The 25942-nt window shown below is 48.5% G+C and overlaps 1 protein-coding gene across 1 annotated transcript in view; it reads left to right on the top strand.

Moving 5' to 3' along the window:
- Positions 1–25429, top strand: part of LOC147433505 (uncharacterized) — a 30170-nt gene extending 4741 nt beyond the window's left edge. Inside the window, exons 5-7 of the mRNA XM_086489730.1 lie at positions 23917–24083; positions 24185–24269; positions 24969–25429. Of these exons, the coding sequence (XP_086345856.1) occupies positions 23917–24083; positions 24185–24269; positions 24969–25082 (366 nt within the window). The 3' untranslated portion in view covers positions 25083–25429. The remainder of the gene's footprint in view (positions 1–23916; positions 24084–24184; positions 24270–24968) is intronic.
- Positions 25430–25942: the final 513 nt, after the last annotated feature.

The following is a 25942-nucleotide window of genomic DNA, read 5'->3' as shown; positions in this document are numbered from 1 at the left end:
AAGCGGCCCAAGCAACAAAGGATTTGTGGGAGACCAATGGCGTCTCTCTTCTTGTAGATGGATGGAGCGACACCCGCAAGCGGTCCATCCACGGGGTGGTGGCCTACTCTCGGGGGGAGATGTACTTTGTGGAGTCACATGATGCATCTGATAGTGGCAAGGCCGCCGAGATGCTTGCTGCGGAGTGGACAAGCACCATAGAGATCACCGGCCCGGAGAATGTCCTTTGTATGGTTGCAGATGGAGAGGCGTCAAAAAAGGGCAGCCGGAGCTATCATTGAGGGCATGTATCCCAGCATCCATGTCACATTTTGCATGGCGCATTGCCTCAATAACCTCCTCAAGGACATAGAGAACTTGTCATGGATTTCACCCACCATTGGTGACGCCTCTCAAATTGTCTCCTTTGTGCTCAACCATCAAAAAGTGCGCCATGAATTCTCAAAGAGGAGCCACTTGTCTTTGCTCAAATATTCAGAGACAAGATTTGCATTCAATTGGCTTATGCTAGGCCGCTTGTCTACATGTGGCGGAGCCTTAAGGGGCCTCTTTCTCAGTGATGAGTTCCAGGCCATGCCGGAGTCTACATCAGCAGTAGGATTGAAATGTCGAGAATGGGCCGACGACGCCGCTTGGTGGGAGGAGGTGAAGACTCTTGACGCCATGGTCAAGCCTATTCTACACCTACTTTGAGTGGTGGATGGCTTGCAGCCATGCATTGGCAAAGTCTACGAAGCCATGGATCGGATGATAGAGGCACTTGAGAAGCTTGTGCCTGACCCTGTTCAATATGCGGAGATTCATGGCTTGTGTGAGTCGAGGTGGAATGGATACTACTCTCCACTTCATGCGGCAGCTTATGTGCTTGACCCTGAGTTTCAAGGAAGGCGTCAAGAGACCGACAAGGAGGTGAGCAAAGGATGGCGGCTTGCATTGGAGCGCCTTGAGCCTAGCAGTGACATTAGGCGCAAGATTAGAGACGAGCTACTCAACTACAGGCAAAAGAAGGGCTCCTATGGATGTGTAGATGCACAGCTTGATCGCAACAAGATTGGCTCGGTTTTGTGGTGGGAGGACTATGGAGGAGATGGCCCACATTTGCAGCGCTTGGCTGTTCGTGTCCTTAGCCAAGCATGTACCACTAGTTGCTTGGAGCAACTATGGAGTGTGTACAACCACATTGCCTCTAAGAAGAGGAATCACCTTGGGGTTCAGAGGGCCAATGATTTGGTGTTTGTGAGCGCTAACTTGCGCATGCTTGCCAAGAGCGTCACACACAAGGCAGATCCTTTCACTGAGTGGGAGATGGCACAAGAGAATCCATCTATGGCCGATACTCTTTTGGAGGAGCTAGAGGAGGATTTCGAGCCTCAATGCGAGCCTCCCGAGCCGGAGCCCTCATATGTTGCTGACGACCTCGACTACGACGACGATGTGGAGATTTAGCAGGCAAGCACTTCTTGAGTTTGATGATCATTGATCACTCCACTCTCGAGTCTAGACTCTCGAGTCGACGACTCTACCTACTACATAGCCCTTTGTACTTTTTGTTATCCTTGAGGCCTCAGGCTTGTCCTAAGTCCTTTAGGCTTTTTGACTCTTGAGCCCTTGTGGCATGCACTTCTCATTTTGTATCGATCGATCATCGATGTTTTATTAGCACATTTCAGCCTATATGACTCGTCTTCTTTGGTCTATTTAGTGTAAATTTATGGTCAAAGTGATGCTCTATGTGTGTGGCATGTGTGTAGGTCAAAAAATGCCAAAAAAACTCTCTTTTTTTTTTGCCGTTCCCGACCCCCGTCCCCGTTTCCTGACTTTTGCCGTCCCGTTCCCGACCCCGACCCGCCGTCCCATGTAACTATGGAAAAAACAGCATATATACAATGAGGCTAAATCAAGAGATGGGGGGAGGGAAGAGCCACACAGGTGGACAGTAGTGCCATCTGAGCACCCCCTGGACAATGGTGAAGAAAGGCCCAGGGCGCCAGAGTCGAAGGAAAGCCTCGCGGCGCTCCCGCTTGCGGTTGGAGCTGCCCTGTAGTCCCTCAAGCTGTCCTCTGAGAGTATGGATCAGCTCTAGCCAAAAGTCACGAACAGTCTCTGCTGTTGGCACAGGGCGAGCCTCAAAGATGCGGAAACAGCGGGCCCGCCAGATGAACCAGAGAGCTAGGCCGTTGATGAGCTCCCAACACTCCTCTCTCTCACTGCACCACTCCTTTGGAGTAAGATCTGTAGCAGGCTGGAGTGTAGGTCGCCCCCTCTGCATCACTATCATTCTGCTGGTGGAAGATAGCTCAAACTGAAGTGCCAGGCCCGTGAGGGTGGACCAAGCCGCTGCCCCCCAAGTGTACTGTCGAGCTGTGGAGAGGGCAGGCATCAGTCCAAGAACTCGTAGCCACACCTGCTGGGCCGAGGGACAGTCCCAAAGACAGTGACGTTGACTCTCCACCAACTGGTCACAGGCTGCACATGCGGCCGAGAGACCACTATGCACAAGCCAACTCCCTACTGCTGTGGCTCTGTGTGCGACCAGCCACTAGAACAAAGTGACGCGCCTCGGCTGTCTGGAGTCCCACAGCCTCTGCCAAAAAGCTGCCAAGAACTCGACTGTGAGGCCCTCCTCCTGCCAATGACGTGCTGCAGCGGGGCGGGCCTCTCTCTGTGCTGCAAGTATATGACGTCCAAGCCGAACAGTGTACTGAAAGAAGGGGACTCCTGGGCGGTCTGCAGAAGAGAAGGGGTCCCTCCATAGCCACTCACCAGGATCCCACTATACTCGTGCCAATGGACAACACTCTCAAGCCCATAGCCTCTAGTGTCCTGTCTCAAGAGCTGCTGGGTCAGGGTCTATGACGCAAGTCCTCCCACAGATGCCCACAACTCGGATACTATAGAAACAGAACTCTGCTACTTGCGAGGCCTCTACTGCAACTCGTTGTAAACGTCCCCCACCCTGAAGCTCGAAGAACAGGGCTGGGATAGTCTCTGAGCAAGCCGTGACTGAAATGAGAACCTCCAGTCGTGTGAAGGCTCCCATCCACCGGGGTGCTACTGGCTCGAGAGGCGTGAGCCACTCAGCTGGAACTGACTCTGAGATGTCTTGACACATGCTCTGCACCCCTCTCATGCCCTGTAGCTGGACAGCCTGCACCTCCTCTTACAAACCTGTGAACTCTAGCCAGTCACCTAGAGAGCGCGCTGGACCTGCTGCCATGGGACCCCAAGAAACATGAGGCCGACTCCCAACCAAGTGGCCTCTCTGAGTGCTAACCATGGGGTTCCAGACGAGGGGTTGCCGTAGGCGCTCCTCCGTGCACGTCGGCTGTCTCTGCTCTAGGCCACGCCGTAAGAGCTCCCAAGATCGAAGCAGACTCACAGCGAATCGGTTCTCCAGTCTCCTGCTCAAACCAACTCGGCGCAACTCTGTAAAGATCCATCTGGTCGAAGGTTGCCAAGGGCCTCTTGACTGAGGCACCCTGGCACGAAGCCTCTGCAGCAAGAACTCCTTCCAGGGCTCCTCGCCTGGAAGAAGTCCTCTGACGACGAACTTCCCAAGAAGGGCTCTGCTTTGCTGTGCTGGATCAATGATCCCAAGCCCTCCCTGAGAACAAGGAAGTGTGATGACCGACCAAGCCACCTTGGCTCGGGCAATCTGAGTGTCGCGACCTGACCAAAGGAAGTTCCTGATCAGCCTCTCTACCTGGCTGATACAAGAACTCGAGAAGATCCAGCAAGAAGTGATGTACCACATAGTCACCAACAACACTTGATTGGCAACTACTACTCTACCAGCCAGCGAAAGTCGTGCTGAGCTCCAATGTAACAGCTTTCTCCTGATGGACAGGAGAAGAGGAGCAATCTGTTGCTCGGGGGACAAGTCCAAACCAACCTGACAACCCAAGTACCGAATTGCAATCCCTGGGGAATCCACCTGAAACCCTCTCCTGGCATCCAATCTGGCACAGGAGCATTGCCAACCGAGAAAGCCACTGTCTTTCTCCAGTTGATCAGTGCGCTCGATGCACAGCAGAAGGTCTCCAAAGCCTGCTCACATCTGTGTAAGTTGGCCTCCTGGCCCTCTTAAGTACAAGGCTGAGTCGTCGACAAACTCAGCGTCCAGAAGCTCATCTCCTCGTATAGGGAGTGCTAAGCCCCTCAGACCAACCTGCTGTGACACCAAAAATCTGCTCATCGCCTCCGCATAGAACAGAAAGAGAAAGGGGGCAAGAGGACAACCCTGTCTGATCGATCGTGTGAGCATGAAGCGCTCACCTCTACCTCCTGCCAAAAGCACCTGACTGTGAGCCTGTCTGTACAAAGCTGACACCCCTCTGATCCAAGAATCTGAGAAGCCCATCCTGCGTAACGTGCCCTCTAGAAAGTCCCAGTCAACTCTGTCGTATGCCTTCTCAAAATCGAGAAGAAGAATCACAAGGTCCTCCCCACGGAGGCGTGCTAGGGCAGAAGCCTCCCAGAAAGTGAAGATGTTGTCAAGGATACTGCGTTCCTTGACAAAACCTGTCTGAGTCCCATGTATAAGGCTCTTCAAAAGTGGCTGAATCCTCAAACTCAGAGCCTTGAAAAGAATTTTGTAGGCTGAGTTGAGGATGGTGATGGGGCGCCACTGTCGAATCTCATCCAAGGAGCCACCCTCCTTTGGAATGAGGTAAATCAGGCCCTCACTCATGCTATCCGGCATCACTCCTGTGTGCAGAATGTACTGGAAGGCACTACAAAGATCTAGGCCAAGCTGGTCCCAATACTCCAAGACGAAGCTAGGAGTCAGCCCATCCTCACCTGGACAACTACCACGAGGGAGGGCCCTAAGAGCCGTGTGCAACTCCTCAAGCTGAAGAGGTATCTCTAGCCTCTGGCGCATCTCCTCAGTCACTAGACAAGGCATCTGTGCCCTAACTTGCTCCCTGCATGCATCCTGTCTCTCTGACTGGGGCTTAGCCGACAGTAACTCACAGTAAAAGTCAGTAGCAACTGCATGCATATCCTCGGGCTCACAAACAACTGACCCATCGGGTCTCCTCAACTGATTGACCTTGGCATGCGAGTGCCGAGGTCCCACTGTCTCAAAAAAAGCACCTGTCACTCTGTCACCCACCTGAGTCCACTGAGATGCCTATCTGTGAAAGGCAAACTCATGGCGCCTCTCCTCTGTGCAAGCAAGCTCCTATCGAGCCTGCTGTAACTGCTCCTCCAACCATGGACTGTCTGGATGCTGCTCCTGCATCCTCTGTAGTGAAGCAATGCCTCGTCTGAGACGCTGCTGCTCCTCTCTCGTTGCAGCCCGTCGAGCCAGAGACTCCTGGAGAAAAAAGTGGCTAAGCTGAGCTAGGCCTAAGGCCACTCTGTCTGTAGGAAGAGCCTGGCTGTCCATGCCCTCTGTCCAAAGAGCCTCTACCCTCTCTTTGAGTGCTGAGTCCAACAAGACCCGCTCTGGGATGCGAAGCATCGTGCTCCCACTCCTCTGCCGGTCTGCCACTGTGAAGGATCACTGGTGCATGGTCCGAGAAGGATGTCCCTGCCAGGATGCCCACTGATCCCCCCAAGTCACTGAAGTGGTCACTAGTGTAGAAGCGATCTATCCGCGATAGATTCACTCCTCCCACTTTGCGGTCCGATCTAGAGAAGGCAAGACTCTCTGGAGGCCTCACAAAGCCAGAATGCTGCCATGTATCCGAGACCCTCAAAGTCATACACAACCTCTCCCAAGCTGCTAACTCGACTCCATGCACAGTAGCATGGCTGCCTCTGATCTTGTCAGAAGGGTCCTCCAACATGTTGAAGTCCCCTCCTACACACCAATGTCAACCTGTGGCAAAGACTCAACAATCTCTGATCAAAACTCTGCACGAGCACTCGCCACATTGGGCGCATAGATGTTCAGGAAGCCCACAAGGCCACCCCGAACCTGCATAGTAATCCACTGAGCCCTGCCTGGCACAATAATCCCTCTGCCCACAATGGCCTGCTGCAACGAGTCCGCAATAGTCATACATACCCCACCCTCGATGCCTCCAAGTCCAAAAGCAGCTGACCAAAAGGTATCATAACGTCCACGCAAAATCTGACCACATCGCCGAATGCGGCTCTCAGACAAATGGTGCTCCTGAAGCATAAGGAGATCAATCTCTCCTCCCACAAGGCAACGCTGAAGCTCCTGACGCAATCGGCCTGCTGTCATTGAAACTGGGGCCCACCTAGTCCCTGCATGTTCCACGAGACGATCCTCATGGGGAGCGAGAGAGAACAGATGCTGCCGCAGCAGCAAGACGGGCTATCTTCGAGGCTGGCGTGGATGGGGAGTAATCTGCATCCGAGCGTTCTCTAGATAGGCGAGACTGCAGTGAGTGCGTGGCCCAAGCCCAAGCAGAGCGAGCCGTGCGTAAAGGAACCTCCTCTCTCCAGGAGTCCTCATGAATGTATAAATAGCAAGGTAAACACTGCGTATCAACAAAAAAGTACACCACAATGTGCCTACATCCTGCTGAGTCTGGGGGTGTCACGACTCACTGCAAACTTGGCCAGTGGCCACAAAGTCTGCAGCAAATCTGTAACTCCAAGTTCTCCCATGTGATGAGAGAACTCGAGAACCTGTGTATGCAACCATCCAACCACTGAGTCAAGGGACCACTCTGTCTGGGTCCTACCACAGAGGGGGAAGGAGAAACCAACTGCTAAGTCCAAGGCCTCTGTCCCCCTAGCGGCGAGGAACAAAGCGTGGACCCTGAAGCAGGTTGCCTCTTGGTTTGCTGCGGAATCGCTGAGAAAGCGAGTGAACCCGTAATCGAAGAAATCCCAGCGTCGGAGGTCAATGCTCGTTAGACCACGAGGGATAGCTGCAAGAGAAGATGTCTGAATCTGCAGAGGGGGCCGCAATGAGGGCTGACCCTCTCTCGCTAGGCGACTCGTGGCAAAGGCGCTGCCAAGAGATCTCCTAGCCGCCGGCGAGGGACCAGTCTCCTGAGTCGACTGTGGTACTGAAGCAGGAGGAGGGGGAGAAGGAGCTGGGGGGGGGGGGGGGGGGGGGGGGGGGGGGGGGGGGGAGGAGAAGAGAAGCGGGGTGGGGCGACAGAGACAGGGGGGCGAGAGCAGAGGGCGGGGGAGGGGATGAGGAGGAGGAGGGGAAATCTGAAGGTGGGGCGGCTGGCGAGGGTGAAGCGGAGGTGGAGGCTGGCGTAGGGGGCTCCTCTTGCTCAAGAGGACCAAAGCGGTTCCCCGTGGGAACCCACTGCTGCTGAGTAGGCACCTGAGGGCCACTCTGAGTGCCAGGCTGTCGCTGTGGCCCCTGGCATCGACGGCCACGGGCCTGCTGCCACCTCTCCTCCGCTGGAGCCCCAGGCTCGGAGGGTGGCTCTGACTCTGTGCGCTGTGCCGTTGGCTGTGGCTGCGGTCCAGCCTTGGCAGGCTGGGGCTGAGGCTGAGGCTGAGGCTGAGGTGCAGGTCGTGGCCTCCTCCGTGGACAGGCCTTCGCTAGGTGGCCCATCTGTTTGCAAATGAAGCACTGGTTCGGGAGACCCGAGTACTCCACACTTTGTCTAAACCAACCCCCACTCACCCGAGGCAGAAGGATGACCTTTGGGAGCGTGTGGGTATCTTTGACCAAAACTCGAACTGAAGGGATGCCAGCCGCCTTGGCAGCTACCGATGCCGTCGTACGAGGTGTCTCCAGGACAGTCCCGATGACGGAGCCAATCCTGGAGAGAAGTGGAAGGTACTCCCTCCGTAAACCTGGAAAGCAGACTGAGATGGGGATGTCTGCCTCCTCTACTAGCACATCCGAAGTCGGGTCAAAACCATGTCGCCACTGTCGAAAGTGGGCGCGTGATGCTCGGATGGCCAGTGGACTCATAGCTATAACCTTGGAGGCCATCTCGGAAGTCTCGAACTCGATCTGGTAGTACCCCCGTCCGAGAATCTGGACATCCAAGATCTTGACCACCTTTGCGAGAAGGCGGGCCTGGAGAAGGTCTCGCAGCTCTCCTTTGCTAGGACGGGTGCCGAGAACCTTGCAGATGACAGAAGTCGCCTGCAAGCGCTCTACCTCTGCGGCAAGGCTCGCTTGCTCTGTCGGCGAAAGAGCAAGTCGAATGGTGGGCTCAGCGGGGTCGGGCAAGGGGGCTTCAGGCGAGTCCCTCTGTGGCGGAGCTAGAGCCTCCAAGTCAACTGGGCGACTGGTTGGGAGATTTTTAGGCGACAACCCTGAAACGGGAAAATGCTTATAAATGTGCCAAGTGGCACCTTCTGGTGCACTTTCCTCATGCAAGAGAAGGGGGTGCTGATTTTAGAGAGGAGAAGGGCTCATTTTCAGTCTGTCACAGGTTAAGAGCTATGGAGTGCTTGCTTTCCCTCCTATGTACAGTGCGGTGCCAGAAGTGATGCCCTGCACGCTACGCACTGCCCTCTCTCTCCTCTATGGTAGTATGTTATGCCCCTCTAGTGGGCTTTTCATTTGACCAATGTACAATTGTGTGGGTTCATGCGCGATTGCCGAGGCAAGAGCCTCTTGCACAGGTACTGGATTAGCTAGCGGCTAATCCCCCGCAGGTACAGGTGAATTCGGAGAGGTTTCACGCCAGAAATCTCGTCCGATTCAAAGGGCAAGTAGCCCTACAGGTGCGGGAGCTCGAGGACTTGCTACGGATGCGACCGGCACGCGAAATGGAGCCCGAAACAGTAAATTACAGCCTGCTGTGTATTTTTGCGGATTTAGGGTTTTGGCCCTAAACCGTCCCTAATACCCCTAGGAGGTTCGGGGACGCGAGGGGACCGCTGTACAGGTGATCTGGCGCATTTTCGGGGCTGGAAACAAAGAATTTAGCGTGCTGCAGATTCTCGCCAGGTTTTGCAAAGTGCCCGTATGCGTCGGGAAAGTCAGTCAATGCGTGGGAATACTGACTGCGAAGGGTCCTAGTACAGTTATGTTGCCGAAATCGGGCCGGAACAGTTGAAATTCAGCCAAGTGTGTGCGGGGCAGCTTGTAGGGAACCACAACGTTTATTCCCTCTGTTGAACAATAAAGAAATACCGAAAGGGGCGCCTAAGTTAGGGGCCAATCTGGTGTCGGTCTACTCATACAGGTGCAATCTAGCAGCCTGTATCCCTCTCCCCTTTGTTGTGTCTTGAAAGTACAGGTAAAGTGGACGACAAATAAAATGGGTGAAGCTAAAACAAGGTTTGAAGTAAAGTCTACTGCCCTTTTTGAAAGTTAACCCCCCCCCCCCCCCCCCCCCCCCCCTCCTTGCATTATTTGCGCTAAGGGTTTGTGCATGCCTAGAGAATATAGAGCCCTCCATCATTCTAAGGCCAAGTACATATGCTTGATTCCCAACAATCCCCCCTTCAAGCTTATGAATTGGGCTTGTAAAAGTATGCTCCTGCAGAGAGTTACATATGTATTTGATACATCAGCAAGGGTCACATAACATGGTTCTCAATAGGATACAACATGCCATGGTTCTCAAAAGGATACAACATGATAGGTTCTAAATTATTGTCACTCTCATGGGGGGTAGTGCTCAATATGCCAATCCTAAGATGAAGAGTGATAAAGAATAAGCATACATGAAAGACCGTATAATTTAATGGAGTTTTAAAGGCTTAGAAAGCCCATTCTTCCTCTATATGAACGAGGCTTGCCTCTTGGGTACATGCATGACATGAATCTTCAGTTTGTTCAAGTTCTTCAACTTCTTCAATTTTCCTCAATGTAATTGTAAGTCCCACTCCAGTCTGTAGATCCAAGCAATGAAGAGATCCAAGATCCTCTTCCTAAGTCCATGTAGATGCTCCTGTGTAAGCAAGTGATCTGACGTGTCGAGGTCAAGTGGTAAGTGTCTGTCTACCAAAGATGGTGTCTTCTCTAGGAACGTCGGAATCCCATATGCCATGAGCATGGCCAATCTCGTGTGAACTCCTTTGATGAGTGCATAGGTGTGTCCATAGCAAACCACAAGTCACCACCCCCTCTGGAGTGCGCAACCGCCGAATGATGGCTGGAATGAATGGATCTCCCAAGGATCGTACGCCCGTAGATGATCAAGCCGATGTCAAAGATACCGTGTACTGTAGCAGTCTTTGAGAGACCGCATGGACCACCGCCGGATGGTGTCTTGGTAGGAGGTAACTTCATCCTCTGAAAAAAACACAAACCAAGAGGCTGCTGTCCACCCAAAAACACAACTCCGAGGTGATGAAAACCAGCGAATTTCAGCGTGCTCGTACGCTCCTGGCAAGGTCCGGAGCGGTGCAGAGGGTCTGGGGAGGGTGGTGAATCAAAGTAGCAACCCTGGGTGGGCTGGAAACAGAGAAAACAGCAGCGAATGCTGGCTGAAAACTGTAGTATATGAAGAGGATCTGGCACGGCAAGGCACTGGATGCCAAGCCGGTTTGGTGTAGGCATGACCAAGTAGGTGAGAAACCCAGCGCTCCCCCTCATCTGCAAAAACAGCCCTGCTGTCCAAAAAACGCAAGTGTCTTCCTCTGCTTGTGGTGCAAAATCGCTTATGTTCCTGCCCCGCACTTGCTGAAAACGCTGGTGTTTCCTTACTGGACAGGTCCACCATAAAACGCAGGTGTTGCTGAAAACGCAAGTTGAGGGAGGGGGTTTTCCGCGACGAAAAGACATGTAGAGGCCAGCGCTTGCTGCATGGAGATGATCGCCATCGTGAATGGCAGAAAATGCAGATGGCTGAACATTTCTCGCGATGGATGTTGTCCAAGTGTTGGCGCTATCCCTTTTCTGCTTGGATTGCTGGCTGATCTGGTCCCTAGGAGGAGAAGAACCTAATGCTGATGTTGATGCGCCTGGTTTCTAGACCATGGAAAGCTCGCTGCTGATACCATGTGAGAGTGCACGAGAAAAGACATGTAGAGGCCAGCGCTTGCTGCATGGAGATGATCGCCATCGTGAATGGCAGAAAATGCAGATGGCTGAACATTTCTCGCGAAGGATGTTGTCCGAGTGTTGGCGCTATCCCTTTTCTGCTTGGATCGCTGGCTGATCTGGTCCCTAGGAGGAGAAGAACCTGATGCTGATGTTGATGCGCCTGGTTTCTAGACCATGGAAAGCTCGCTGCTGATACCATGTGAGTGCACGAGTGCGGAAGCGTGAGAGAAAAGGGAAGAGAGAGAGACAGAGAACACAAAACGCTAGATGTGGAAGAGGGGGCGATCAGCCCCCTTGACTACCAAAGCATGAGACCGTACAATGCCAGATGATATATGTGAAGTGGGTACCCCCCTGCCCCCATATATATATGAGTGCCCAAGGGAGTCCATACTGGGCGGGCGACCTCCCCAAACCTACCCGGCCGGACAAAAGTGCAACATATATATGGGTGGCCAGCTTGGAGACATACAAGCCGTACAAATATGCGGTAGACCTATGTGAAGCAACATAGTGGTGTAAATCTAACAACCACATACCCAATCTGTCTCATACAAATTGGAATTATTGATGCACCAAATTTATATGCTTCACATAATGCTGTACACTTACACAGATGCACATATGCACAAAACATAAAAACATCCATATACAACCTCCGTAGACCGTAGTCTACTTTATTTAGATGCTCCCTAATGCTCCCTTGATCGCACTTTGCGTCATTCACATATACAAATAAACACTCGCCAGACCACAACTTGCATCATTTAGAGGTTCCGAGTACAACTAAACGCTCCCCGTACCGTAGTCTGCTTGTTCAAAGGTTGTAAACAACACTGAAACTTGCATTGCAATTAAAAATCAAATAAATTCAATCGGATCCAAACAATTTGTAAACAAGATTCTCAAAGTGTTCCACAAAAGAAAGTGTATAAATATAAAGCAAAACAAAAATCATTTGGGGTTGGTTTCTGTAAGTCGGACGTGAAGGACGACTGCCTTGCCAACCTTGTTTAAGGTGATGATTTTCTTACGGATTTGAATGGCAGCATTGTTTTGGTCGTGCCAAGGCATTCCCAAAAGAGCATCGTAATGTCCCAATTTCATGACGTGAAAATAAGCGGGACAATTGTAGTGGTATCTCTTGTTGTCTCAATGCCTCCAGCAAACTGGTTGTACTCGAAGTCCATGATCATGAGAAATTTTGGATGGATGAAATTTTTGGTCGCTTCGGGATCAGTGCTTTGTGGCCACGAATCTTTCCATAAGATTTGCAAAATTTCTTGCAACCATCGGGTACAATAATTGCACAATTGTATGGAACAAAGTCCCAATGTGGTTGTGGCTTTCTTGACGAGAGGTTGCTCAAGAGGTTTATCTTCTTTGGTGGGGACAAAAATAGGAAGTATGTCCCGCTTGTAGACATTTGACACAACTGCCTTCTTGTTGAAGAGTATCTCATTGGCAAGTAGTCACGCGAGGTCGTGCAAGCGAAGTAGAAGTGTTGCGAGGATCTCGAGAATTAGAACGTTGTGGTCGATGATTGTGTATAGGTGTCGGTTGGTCTTCAGTTTTAAATTCTAGTCTTCCCTTCATTAGTTTGTAACCAACCGCAGGTTGTCACAACGTGATGAAGTGGCGTGCCCAACTTGAAGAGAAATGGCCGGGTGGAGGAACTGAAACCCAAAGAATTGAACCCAAAAAGTGTGGCTGAGGGGCCTAAAGAGAAGGGGTTAGGGTTTTTATTAAAAACCTAACCCTACCCAACTTCTGCTGCCTCGATCGAGGGGTCCAAAACCCAAAAATATCAAAAGCTTGAACTTTGGGCTGATTTTTGTAAACTGTGCTGATAGTGATGACATGCAAGCTGTACGGATTTCCACATTTTGGCAGATTTTAGCAGAGTTTGCGTGGGTTGCTGGGTGCAAGTGCTTTTGGGTGTGAATGCTTTTGGACTTGATGCTTCTGGGCATCCCTTATAAGTGTAAACGTGCCTAGAGGGCCACTTCTCGGAGAGCATCTGGAAGAGAGTCTCGGAGAGAGTTTCTTGGGAGTTGTACTTAGCAAAGAGAAATAGTAAAGGAATATCGAAAGGGGCACCAATCTTTGGGGCCAGTGCATCTAGGCGCGGAACCCCGCTGTGCCATGTTGACTCTCCCGTTCTCTCTCTCTAGTCAAGTTCAGTGATTTTGTAGTTTCTGTTCGTGTGTAGCTATTGATTTCTCGCTTGGAGTAAGAGTGGTATCAAAGCTTAGAACAATTCTTCTTCTATGGAGGATCGGATCCCTTCTGCAGCACACTTGGGTTCACGCAAAGAATTCGGCATAGACTACACCCCTACGATTGTAGGTCACAAGGGAGATGAAGAAAAGACGAAAACCAGTGCGGGAATTGAAGAAACCAATGGAGATTCTGGCAAATTTCCGGCGGGAAATCTCGAACAGGAATGAATATAAATGTCAATTGCAAGTTGTCACATGTGTGAAAACATTGATGGAGTTCCCAAGACCGGACATATGTGAAACACCCGAAGAATTACCCGATTGATGAGATTCCCTCGAGATGGCAAGAGGCCGTCGATTCTTCTCTCAAGGCGGTAAGAAAGTTGAAAGAAAAGTCGAGTGTAAAAAAGTGAAAACTATACTCATAGAAAGTGTTGGATAGAGCTGTTAAAAAGAAGATGAACCAGTTAAGGAAAGGCTTAAAGCACTCTCGCAAGAAGAGGAAATCAGCAGATTTTTTCGATTATTTGGGTCGGAAGGCGACTATCAAGGTGGTAAGCAAATCCAAGAAGCACGTTCGTTGCGAGGATGACCCATATTTTTCTTCGTTTTTAGAGAGTTCCGACAGTTCGTCGTCCTCTAGTTCCAAAGAGGATGAGAGGCGGAAGAAGCGGAGAAAAAGCAAGAAAAGTAAGAAAAGCAGATTTTTGAAAAAGTCTAGAAGGAATGGAAGGCCATCTAGCTGTTGAGAGGAGGATTACTCGTCTCTCTTCTGACAGTGAGCAAATGGACACGAAGACAAAGGAGTTCAAGGATAGGGGTCAAGCAGTGAGGCTCGACACGTTTTTAGGCTACCAAGGCACCCATCAGCCCTTGAGTTCATACAGTAGTTTGACCTCCCCTTCTTGAGAGGTCGATTCTTAAAACCCTTCCAAGGTGCGAAGGGCGGCATCTTACTTGAAGCGAATGGACAAATATGGCGGTCTCCTGTGTTGTTACGTTGAGAAGCACCTAAGAAGTGGGTAGAATTTAAGAGAATTTTTACTTCTCCCTGAATAACGGAAGGATATGAAGAAGATGTCATCACGGCTTGGCATCATGTGAGAATGACTAAGAAAGATATGTTGGATGACTACTGCCAAAGGTTTTGGGATACCTATTTGCCAGTGTCCTCGTTTCAGAGGGTCACTTTGAGGGACCAGATTGAGCGGTTTGTTGTGGTTCGCCAAAAGAGATTTGACGGTATTGTTTGCAACGGAAGTCTAACTCTATTCAGAGACTTATAAGACATGCTGAGCAAGGTTTTCGTATGCATGTCGGCTGGTGGATGCTTAGGATGAGTGCTCAGTGCCTACTCAAGTTCTACTGGATGAGAGAGAGAGAGAGAGAGAGAGAGAGAGAGAGAGAGAGAGAGAGAGAGAGAGAGAGAGAGATTGAGTGAAGGTTCTGTGAGTGAAAGAGAGAGAAAGGAGACTAACATCAGATGGGGTCTTAAATCCCCCTCCAAGCTATTGCTAGAGAGGTATTTGCTTTAGATTGCACAAATGTTGATACAAATGGATCTAGATGGTGAGATGCTGATGGGATATGGCAGTAGATGATTGGGTCTGCGAGACGAAGGACTGAAAACTGAAGATGCTGGGCTGATCTGACTTGGACATGCAAACTGACGACGAGGCTAGGCTGAAATCTGAAAACGTTGTGCTGATTCTGCTGCTGAAGTTTGCGATGGGCAGATGGCTGAAAAACATTGAAGATGCTTGTGCTGCGGGTACTGGATGTCTGGAGAGGGGACCCCCCAAGGTCTCCTATATAGGTGCGAAAGTCTTGGTTGAGAAGTGCTAGATTGAGTCCCTATATAGTGATGCTAATATGTCACTTATTTATAAGTTGATGAACTACTAATAAGAGGTGCTTCATATACACTTATTACCTAGGCTTGGTACTAACGGTGTTGTATGGGAACACTCCCCAGTGCCTCCACCTAGCAAACATTGGTTGTGCTCAATTGCAATCAGAGGGTATGCAGCTACTCTTAAGTGGCTCGACATGCACGTCCTGTGTACAGGCTCAAGGGTGCCATAACACTTCCTAGGTTGTCTTAAACCCTAGAAATGGGAGTTACAACTCGTCCACATGCACACAGGTTAGATGTGCACGTGAAACATGTGTTAAATGACTCCCCCAAGAGGAATGGAAGCTTCTGTGTGTCACAAAGTGATGACGTGGCTGTCCGAGAGGAAACCCTGACTGCTGCTGAAAACCCTAAATCTGCAAATCCTAACCCTAAAATTAAAAAAAACCCTAACCCTAACCCTAACCCTAACCCTAACCCTAAAACGTGCAAACCCTAAAACTTGCCAAAATTCCTAACCCTAACCTTAGGACAACAAGCTGAACCCGGAAAGAGCGCTGACATTATGATGTGGCACCATACATTGCTTTCCGGATTTTGCGGCGTTGATTAAGGGCTGCGGCAAAACTGCTTTTCTCTACGCGATTGGAGAGAGAGAGAGAGAGAGAGAGAGAGAGAGAGAGAGAGAGAGAGAGAGAGAGAGAGAGAGAGAGAGAGAGAGAGAGAATACTTTTTGCTTTATTGACAAAAGCTCAAGAGAGCTTGTGTGAGAGAGAGAGAGACTTTGCTTTTGATCTAAAGCTTTTGGGGCTCTGCTTTTGGCATCCCTTGTAAACATTAAATAAGTGGTTTGGGCTCCCACTCTGCAGAGCATCTGGACGGAGAGTCTGAGAGTGAGACCCGAACCACTCTTGTACTTTGAACACTGATTAATACATAAAGAAATACCGAAAGGTGCGCCAGTCTTTGGGGCCATTATCTCTAGGCACGAAACTCCGCTGGGCCAGTGCAAATCTATTGTGAATTGTGAATTGTTTTGAAGTAGTTATTTGGTGCTGTCATGATTGATTCTTGACTTGGAGTGTCCAAGTCTGTTACAGTGGTATCAGAGCACAGCCGATTTCTCTTCTATGGGAAATCCAATCCCCAAATTTTTTTTCCCTGCGACACCTATGCCTTCACGCAAGGATCAGTCGGCTCTCTCTGCATCCGGAGATGCGGACGGGATCACAACGAAGATTCCGACAGAGAGTATGGCCCGCCTCGGCCTACTCAGGCGGAGCAATGAGAGATGAAGCGTCGTCAATTGATCGGCGATGCAATAAAGATGATGCTCAGTTTTGCGAAGGACCCGAAATTGGCAAAATATATGAGCGAGACTTCTTTTCAGGAAGTGCACGAGTAGTGGCAGAAAACCACAACACCACCCCTGAAACCCGCTCTGAAGAAACCTTCTCATCACAAACAGTATTCAGAGAAGGAATTACAAGAAGTGGTTGATGCACGGATTGCTCAGCTCTTTGACGCGCAAAAGGAAGCCAAAACGCACGGCAAAAAGTAGAAGAAAGGCACTGACTTCCCGGGCAATCCTTACTGTAGTGGTTAGACTTCGGACAGTGTCGGCAAGGAGGAGACCCTTCAGGTGAAGGACACTTACTTTGGTAATGCCCATATTCTCCGCATCTGTAGCATAAGATGGGCCTATTAGACGGACGAAACGGGGGACGAGGTGGTCTCTGCTCTTGTTGCTGCATGGAGTTGGAGGCTGAGGTGTAGAAGCTTTGAGGGGGTGAAGGAGCATGGGTGTCATGGGGACGTGGCAACTGTTAACTATGTCACGAGGACGGGGCAACTGCTAAGTTTAGTTGTTGGTTTCTTTCCAAGGGGTTTTGTTTTATTTTTGAGACCCTCTTCTTGAAGTAGCAAACGGTCGGACATTGCATGGCCAATGTGAACGGTAGTTTCACCCGCAGATGGGTAGTGGTCGGCACTGGAATTCGTATGGTAAGAGGATGTCTAGGCTCAGAGCAAGATCATATAGGTCCCCCGGTCGCACTTAGCAAGTTGGTGGATACTAGGAAGTGAACTCAATAAAGGCCTAAAGTCAAGGTGTGACTACCAACAGAAAGTATCCGACAGTTGGGCCACATTGCACTTTTGGATGTGGTCCCAATGAGGATAGATGGTCAGATGACCACAGGGAGCCCAACGGAATCATTTCCTAAAATTTAGGGAAATGCTATTTTGGGCCGTGAAGTGTGTTTGCGTCATTAGCTCCGGTATGACTAGGGGAACATTTTACAACTCTGCCGCAAAGTCAACTGACGCGTCGGTTGAGATATTTTTAAGCGGCAAACCCGAAACGGACAAATGCTTGTAAATGCGCCAAGTGTCAGTTTTTCATGGACTTGCCTCCTACAGGAAAAAATGTGCTGAATTTCAAGCTGGGAGAGGGCTTCATTTGCATCGTGTCACAGGTTAAGAGCTATGGAGTGCTTTCTTTCCCTCTTATGTACAATGTGGTGCTAGGAGTGATGCCTTGCTCTCTCTTTCCCCTATGTGCAGTTATGTGATGCCCCACAAGAGGGCTCCTCATTTGGCTGATGTACAGCTGTGTGGGTTCATGCTTTTGTGTTGAGGCAAGAGCCTCCTTGAGCAGGAACAAGGGTAGCTGACTGCTACTCCAAAGCAGGCACCGGTGAGGGTCATAACCTCACCGTACAGGTGTAAAATCAGCGCTGTGCATGCGCTTTAAATTGATTGTTTTTCAGCCATACGGATGCCAGGACCATTGGGAATCATGCCCCACTGGCAGAGGACAGCTAGGGGACTGTTTGGGGCTGAAAACAGGGCAAAAACCAGTAAATACAGCGTGCTGAATTTACTGTTTTTGGGCAGGAATCAGAGGGTATACACCAGTAGAAGAGAGTTCTAGCAGGGGAATTGATTTCGTGCAAGTTTTGGGGCTGTTATGCTACCGAAATTTGTCAAAATCAGGTAGTATCTTGCAGGATACAGGTGAAAGATTCCCGGGACTCTTCTTTGTAATTTACCCTCCTAAAGAATAAAGAAATACCGAAAGGGGTGCCAATTTTGGGGCTTATAGGTTGTCGGCATCTTTTCGGGGCATTCTAGCTTCAGAGCCGTGTGTGTATTCAAGTGTTAATTCCCGTAGCAGGTTTCCTTTGCACGTTCTCTGTGTGTGTCTAAAGTAAAGAATTTCGGGTGAAAGCCAACGCCTACCGCCCTACGGGCCGGTTTCAATGGGTATAAAATTTTTGAGACGGAAACATACTTGACATACCTTGGACAATAGGGGTATTGAGCAAAGGTGGCAGGTAATTTTGATGGCCATAGGGGGAAACCAGATTGGATGTTGGAGCCAGCCCTTGTTGGAGAGAAGGACCTAGACTCTGTTGTATTTGCCGCAATCCCTTGATATAGTAGCAATCCTTGTCTTCATGCCCAGATTTTTCGCAGAAATGGCAATAAGCACGAAGAGGACAGTCCTGTGGAGGGTATCCTGGAGAGCGACACGAGCTGCACCATACCATAGCCTTAATCTCCTGCTGAGACCTAAACTCTTCTAGCTCTCTCTTGATTTGATCCAAAGCGTTGTGATGTGGGGGCTTCTCCTGTCTGAGAGAGATTGATTTTTCCTCTTGAAGAGCTTGCTGTAACTCTAGGGCTTCCAGTTCCTTGCGTAAAGAAGTTAATGGATCAGAAGGACTTTCCGAAAACACTGAGGGGGTCTCTACCTGAGCGGAGTTGGTGAACAGCTTCCTAGCTCCCTCTATCCTAGTAGCAGCCGCGACAAACTCCTCTAGAGTGGCGTCAGGTCGGAGACTCTCTCGGAGTTTTTGCTGGGAAGTTTTAGGAAGAGCCTTCTCCACCCACTTCTTAACCATAAATTCCCCTTGTTGTTGAGGAAGCTTGGCAACCGAAGACTTGGTTTTAGTCATGAGTTCTGCAAAAGTCTCCTTTGACTGGAGCACCATGTTGGCCAACTCATCCAAAACCTTTTCCTGGTAGTCACCTGGCCTAAATGCTGCACAGGACTGTTGTCTCAAAGCTGCCCAAGTTGCGAAATGATTCTCTGCAAACTGACTGTACCATTTATCTGCTAAGCCATCCAAGGTAGATGGAAAGAGTACCAAATAAGCATCTTCTCTATAAAGACCACGAGCTCTACAGAGAGATACAAACCTCCTTGGATGGTCGTCTGCATCTTCTGAAGAGAGTCCCTTGAAGGTAGGAAACTTGATGTTTACCTTGGCCAAAACACTGGTCAATGCCTCCATGGCCGCTTGCTCAGGAGCCCGTTGCTCAATAGCTTGCTGTAACAAAATGGGAGAGAGCTTTACTGGGGAAGGTGACCTGGAAGATATAGAACCGGATGGAGGGATGGATGATGCCGTATGTGGAGGTATGGGTGATGAGGTTGGTGGACTTCTACTTCTACTAGGTACCAAGGGTTGACGTCTTCTATTGTAGTACTTCAGAGGACTCAGTAGTGTGCTTTGATGCTCTAATGACCGCCTTGTATGTGTCATGCAGTGACCACAAAGCCAACCAAACTTTGGGCAAGAAGACCTTTAACTGGTTTAGAACCAGGGCAAGTGACTAGACCACCTAGCTGGACCAGGGACGAGGAAGGCTAGACAAGGGACGAGGACTTGGATGGACGAGGGCGAGAGAAGACAAGACCAGAGGGCGAGAGACTAGATCAGCTAGAGTAAGTTGTCCAGGAGGACCAGACCAGCAGGCTGCACAGGGCAAGGCAAAGTAGGCGAAGCTAGGTAAAACCCAGCTAGCTCCTTGATTTGCACCTCAATAGAGAGTGAGACTTCAGTTGAGGTCCCACCGGGCATGCCAAAAATGAGAGCACCTGTAGTGCGGATAGTGTGTCGTGCTCTCTATAGTGGGTGCTCCTTAGTGCAATGTGCGTGACATCTCACTTAAACAAATTGAAAACAAAGGATAACCGCTGATCAACACAAAGACACAACAGCAGACAAAAACACAGAATATATGGACTCGACTATCTCAAAGAACCGATACAGACTCTGGCGTGGCAACACACTCAGCTCCATCCCAGAACTCACGGGTACAATGGGGGTGTCGAGGCTCAGATGTGCAGACGTGCTGTGTGTCTAGACTCGCTACTCTAGACGATGACGCTGGACCATATATGAAGACGATAATCCAATGACCCAACAACTACTACTCGTATGTACAACCATAAAGAGCCACCAACGGCTCATAAATGTCAGCATCTAAGTCTATCTCCATTGAGTGGTGGTGGTGACTTGGCCACTATGTCCACTAGACCATCGTATCCTTGCCACGTGTCACTGCCCAGCTAGTCCGTCGAGTGTGAACAAGACCAGACCAAAGACCAACTGTAAAGACCAAACTGTACTAACTGTGTGTCCTGTGAAAGTGACACTGTAGCCTGCTACAGTTCCATTGCGTTTTTTAGTTGTTTTAGTTTCTATGGTTTGGCCATTGGCCTTTGTAATTGCCTACGGGCGTCTTATGCAACAATATTCACTTCCTGTTGGGGTTTCTTAGATGTTGCCTTCGGGCTTGCTTTGTCAACAGTTTTGTACTTGCCCTCAGAATTGGCAGTTAGGCGTTCTGATGGACTTTCAAGTAATAATAATCAGCTCCTATCCTTGTAAAGAGAGAGAGTTTTGACAATATTTAAGTAAAAGTGGATACCTAGAAACAATAGTGAAATTGACAAGAGGTATAAGGCTTAAGCTAGGCACAAATTGATCCTTGACTCAAGTGAAGCAAGGTTGCAATTCAAACGCATATTTATCAATCTTCCCATGCCATACGATAAATACCGTACAGATATTCAGTACTTCACTGACTGGTTGTTATTTATACGCACTCACAAATACACGTATGCATGCATGTATCTAGGGTTGTGTACATATGATGTATACATGCATGCGTGTGTATAGTATATACATGCATTTATATGTATGCAAGCATACATAAGTAGACATCTCCGTCTATTTGTATTTGATGCCCAATAAATTTTTGTACTAGTAGTGATTACCCATAATGCACAATGTTTTTATCGTTTTCTTTCTTCCGTACTTATCGTACCTGTCCACCTTGAAGCTGAGTGCAAGTGATGCCTAAATATTTTTCCGTACCGGTAGTGATTACCCATAATGCACAATCTTTTTATCGTTTTTTTCCTTCCGTACCTATCCACCTTGAAGCTGAGTGCAAGTGAAAATTTTTTCATGCCAACACGATTGACAACCAAACGCCACAATTGACAAAGCACCTATATCCATCTAAACATACTATAGGCGAGGCTGTGCAGGGGATTTTCAACGACCTAATCCACCTTGTGTGGGTATCACAGCTCTCCACACTTGCCTTCAATATCCATGAATATATGAAGGCAATATCCACAATCGACGACCAATGTTTATTATTCAGGAAATACGCACACTGCTAAACATAGCAATCACTACACTCAAACATGCACCAAAAATGTAAACAAGAAACTTTTAACTCTCACCTGCACATATCTTTGCTCAATTAGGAATGGGAGGTATCAAAAGAGCGTAAGATTGCGGCTTGCCAACTCAGTCATAAAGTCGCAAATCAATAATGATCCCGGAAACTCATGCAATGAACCAGAAAATCACCATGCAAAGCATAACAATGTGCATAATGATTGGCATAAGCATAAGCATAATGTGCTCTCATAAAGCCAAGCTAGCCGAGCTTGACCGACCCCCTTGCCTTACCCTCTCTACCATCCCCTCCCTTTGTTTCGCCCCTTCCACTCGCCCATCCTCTTCCCTCTCACCCTTCGTCCCCCTCCTCGATTGCACTTGCCCATGCTCACCATTGGCCGGTCTACTCGGTTGACAATTGATTAAATAAGCCAATTTTTGTCGTAGTCATCCAAGGTGACCAAACGGTCGTTGCTCACCAAGCCTGCTCACTGACAGCTTTCTTGCCTCGCCTGAGCAAGGCGACCATGTTGTCCACTGCTTTCAGAACTTAAAGCCAAATTTAGAAGAGAAATGACACGCTTCAAAGTAGCCCCAAGACTAGCTGTGCAGAGTGTAAGGTAGGAGTTTGATCAAAGTGCCTCTGCTGCTGTTGTCCTATTGCTTTGACCCAACTCAAGCACTGCGCACATGAGAAAGAAATCAGGGTCGAGATTTGTGCTCGGAGTTTGTAGAATTATGCTGCCATGCCCTTCTTGGGCACAAGGCCCCTTGCAAAAGCAAAAGTTTCGCTCACAGTAGGCTTGAATTTAGAGACAAAATCAGGCCCGCAGTGGCAAACTGTGTATACAGCCCTACTCTCACAAGCTTTGACACTGGTGAGAATCTTGCTGCCAGCTCAGCGTTTCCTAGATGCAGCAGCTTGTTGCTCTTTCTTGTGCGGACCCTCTCTAAGGGTGCACACATGCAGCTGAATGCTCACTGCGCAAGAATATTGGCATGGCAAGAGTCTCTACCCCACTGCAGCAAACATGTCAAAGTAGGGCTTTGGATGTTGTTTGCGGCTGCAGCCTGTCTTAACTAGCTGAGAAACAAAGGGGGAGAGAGCGAACTTGATGGAGATGACATAGATCGTGTGTGTGAAGAGGGCTTGGCGGTAGCGTCCTTAATTTCAGGCTCCTCAATCCTTGCTAGCAAACTGTCATGTGGGCACCCTTTCAGCAGTCCCACCTTCTCCCTACACACTTGCCCTCACCCTCATGCTCGCCCCTGCCAATCACCGCTCGCCCTAATGCTCTTTATTTTCGTCCATTTTTGAAACCTGTAATACCTACTCCAAGCTGGGAAAAAATTCCCGCATACTTACCGAAGCTTAGGACATACTCGCCTACTCCACCTTTACCACTACTTCAAGCTTCTCAAATTGCTCACCCTGAGTACGTTGCCCTGACACAAGTGCTGGTCTTGCTCGCCTAATCCCCTTGCCCAACCCGACTTGCTGGTGGTTGACAAGCTTGAAATCAAGCGGGATTTGGGATCCTGGCCACTAGAAAATGCATGGAAGTCGGGTTCTTTTGTGAACACTGCCCTTGCTTCAACCTTCTCCAGGTACTTCAGGTGTTGCAGTTGATCTTTCTATTCGTGCCAGTCATGTATTTCAGTTTGCAGAGTTTTGTTACTTCAGTATTTAGTTGCGAACTCACTCAGGGCAGTGAGTGGACCTGTGATGGGCACCATGTAGCCCCGCTACAGCACGTCCATTGGATGGTCTACAATGCTCATCTATTTGGACTAGGACTAGGCTCTAGTCTCTAGGACTAGTATACTTGGAATACTCCGCTAGCCGGATAACATCCATGATAGAGCAACAAGAACAAAATATCTCCATCAGATGAGATAGAATATGTGGACTCATCTTTGAGTCCAGTTGTACACAGTCTCCCTGCACACCTTCATGCACTGTTGAGCCTTTTCACCTTCATTGTATCCATGTTGGTCCTTGGTGAGGAGCTGAGAGCAGCCGGACACTTGCAGATGGTACATTGTGTGTTTATGGGTTCAGCTGAGCATTGAGTCTTTTATGGTTTGTGTCTGTTGTTTCCTTTTTGTCTATGGAGTTGTCTGTTCAGTTGTTGCTTATTCTGTGGGTCACTAGTTGATGTCGTCTTAGTCTTTTTGCATTCCTAGTTTGTGCGTGAGATGCCGTGCATACTGCACTGAGAGCTCTTAGCATATCTCACTCTCCCTTCTATGGTAAGAGTTTATCACTCTTGCTGTTTAGCAGCATGGAATTGTGTTTTTGTTTCCTTTTTATGTTTGTTTTGTCACATTCTGATTTATGCATGTTTTGTTACATGGAGTCTTATATCATAAGCAGGTACTTGAAATTTGGCTCAAGTTTTTCAAGCAATGAGCTAAGGAAAAACAGTTGGTTTATTTCTGCAGGCCAAGTCTGAGATGCTCGTTAAAGGTGAGCGTGCTTCGAGGGATGCAAGAACTAGGGAGACCTTGGATGCCAGTATGTGGCACCACCCAAAATTCAGAAGCACCATCTGGGGCCACTTAAATGCGGATGATGAAGATGGTTCTCAAGTGACTGTCAAGAACCTAGAGTAAGTGTATTGAATGGAGTCTCTAATTTTTTATAAAAGATTGACTTTACCATATATTTTTTGCAATAGCCTCTTATTCTACTCTACTTTGACACACGCAGGAAATGGCACTCTCATGATGTGCTGTACAATGGGAAGATTGATGTTTCAAAACCTTCTGATGAAGCTCCCTTACGAGGCAAACGCGTGAGTTACTTGCCTGCTCTATTATATTGATAACCACACACTATACGGAGAGTTTTGCTTTTTAACTAGAGATAGTGAGTATAAAAGTGCATTTTCAATTAATTACTACCAGTAAAGGTGGACTACACTGTATTCTTCAAAGCTCATTTTCGAGATATAGGACTTTGTGGGCACCACATGGGTTTCATATTTGTAGCACATCCAACTTCTAGAATTTTACTCTGGAGACAACTGTCCAAGAGGACTTTGTTGGCACTGCATGGGCATTTGTAGTACGTTAAATGGTACAGCCAATTTGTTGCTTGCCATCCGAACAATGTAGAATGGAGCAATGGAACTTACTGCTTAACTGGATTGAAAACTCTCCTTCCCAACTGGTGTAGAAACTGCAAGTTTGCCTGTCCGCTTTCATTTATTAAAATTATGATGTCCTCATATGGAGTATGTTAAAGATGCTTTCCAATGTTTGTGAGAAGCCAGCCACAATCTTAGGCCTTACTAAATGCATGACTTGAGCGGCGAGCATTGCATTTTTTTAATTCCAAACAAAGAACGGTTGAAGAGTGCTACCATATTGCAAAGTCGTTGCTTATTTGAGGAGTAGAGCACTCAATCTAGGCTATAACAATTTAAAGTTCAATGCAGATGTTTACAGAATTTCATTGCCATTAAACATTATTACCATGGTTTTGCTGGCAGATTGTTCCAAACCAGGGCAAAGGCTGGTCGTTTCGCGAAATGCATGAAGGTAAAGGAAGAGTCTATGGGCTACCATGCATGACTCAACCAAAGCTCCAGCTGTATTACACCTGAAGAAATGTATCGGCAGTGTGTGTGAAGAGTTTTAATGGGGAAGAGTGTTTAGTTTTGTTGCTACCCCCCATTTATTGTTTTGTTCTTTGAAAGAAGCAAAGCATGGGAAAAATGAAATCATTTGTAAAAAATTTGTAAAATCCAAGAATAAACATAACTTTCCACATCGATGTACAATAACAAGGGGAGAAATATGCAGCTTCTAAAGCTATTGACGGATAATATAACCATAGGTAACAGCAACAGGATGAAAATAATAAGAGTCGGATATGTGGTCCATAAGCTTTTCCTATGGCATAAATCATTGTAGAGAGCTCATTAGTCGAACTTTAAAGTCAAGAAACCGATTGCTACAGAAGGTCATAGTCCTCATATACTTCAGAAATCAGAATTTGCATTGTGATAGTTTGACGCCAAGCTAGCCAATATAGGAAAGGTATGGATGTGATGATGGACTGGCAATAAGACTCCTAGTCGGTACCCGAATGCCTGATCATGCCTTGTAGAGAATTAGAGTCAGGTACGATGTGATAAAAACAGGATGCACTTTCTTTCCTACCCATACACAGAGTGAGGAAGGAGGCTTTCACTCACAATGGTTAAAGGGAGGAATCATGGAGATAAAGCCTTTGATAAGATCACCCATCCCATTGAACAAACAATTTGGTGAGGGAGTGATCAATAGGCTTAATCTTACAACTTGCTTAGGAGTTTGCTGGCATAAGGAGAGCTCAACTTTCTTTGGCTAATTATGAGTCGGTTGAAAGATGGAACCTCATTTTTCCAATCCCTATAAAGTAGGACCCAGTAGAGCTGAAGGAATTTTTCATTTTTGACTTGTTGAGGTCCATTCCTTGATC

This window comes from Adiantum capillus-veneris, chromosome 19, assembly GCF_014529385.1.
Source record: "Adiantum capillus-veneris isolate H3 chromosome 19, ASM1452938v2, whole genome shotgun sequence".
NCBI lineage: Eukaryota > Viridiplantae > Streptophyta > Polypodiopsida > Polypodiales > Pteridaceae > Adiantum > Adiantum capillus-veneris.
This window is presented reverse-complemented; position numbering and strand designations above follow the sequence as displayed.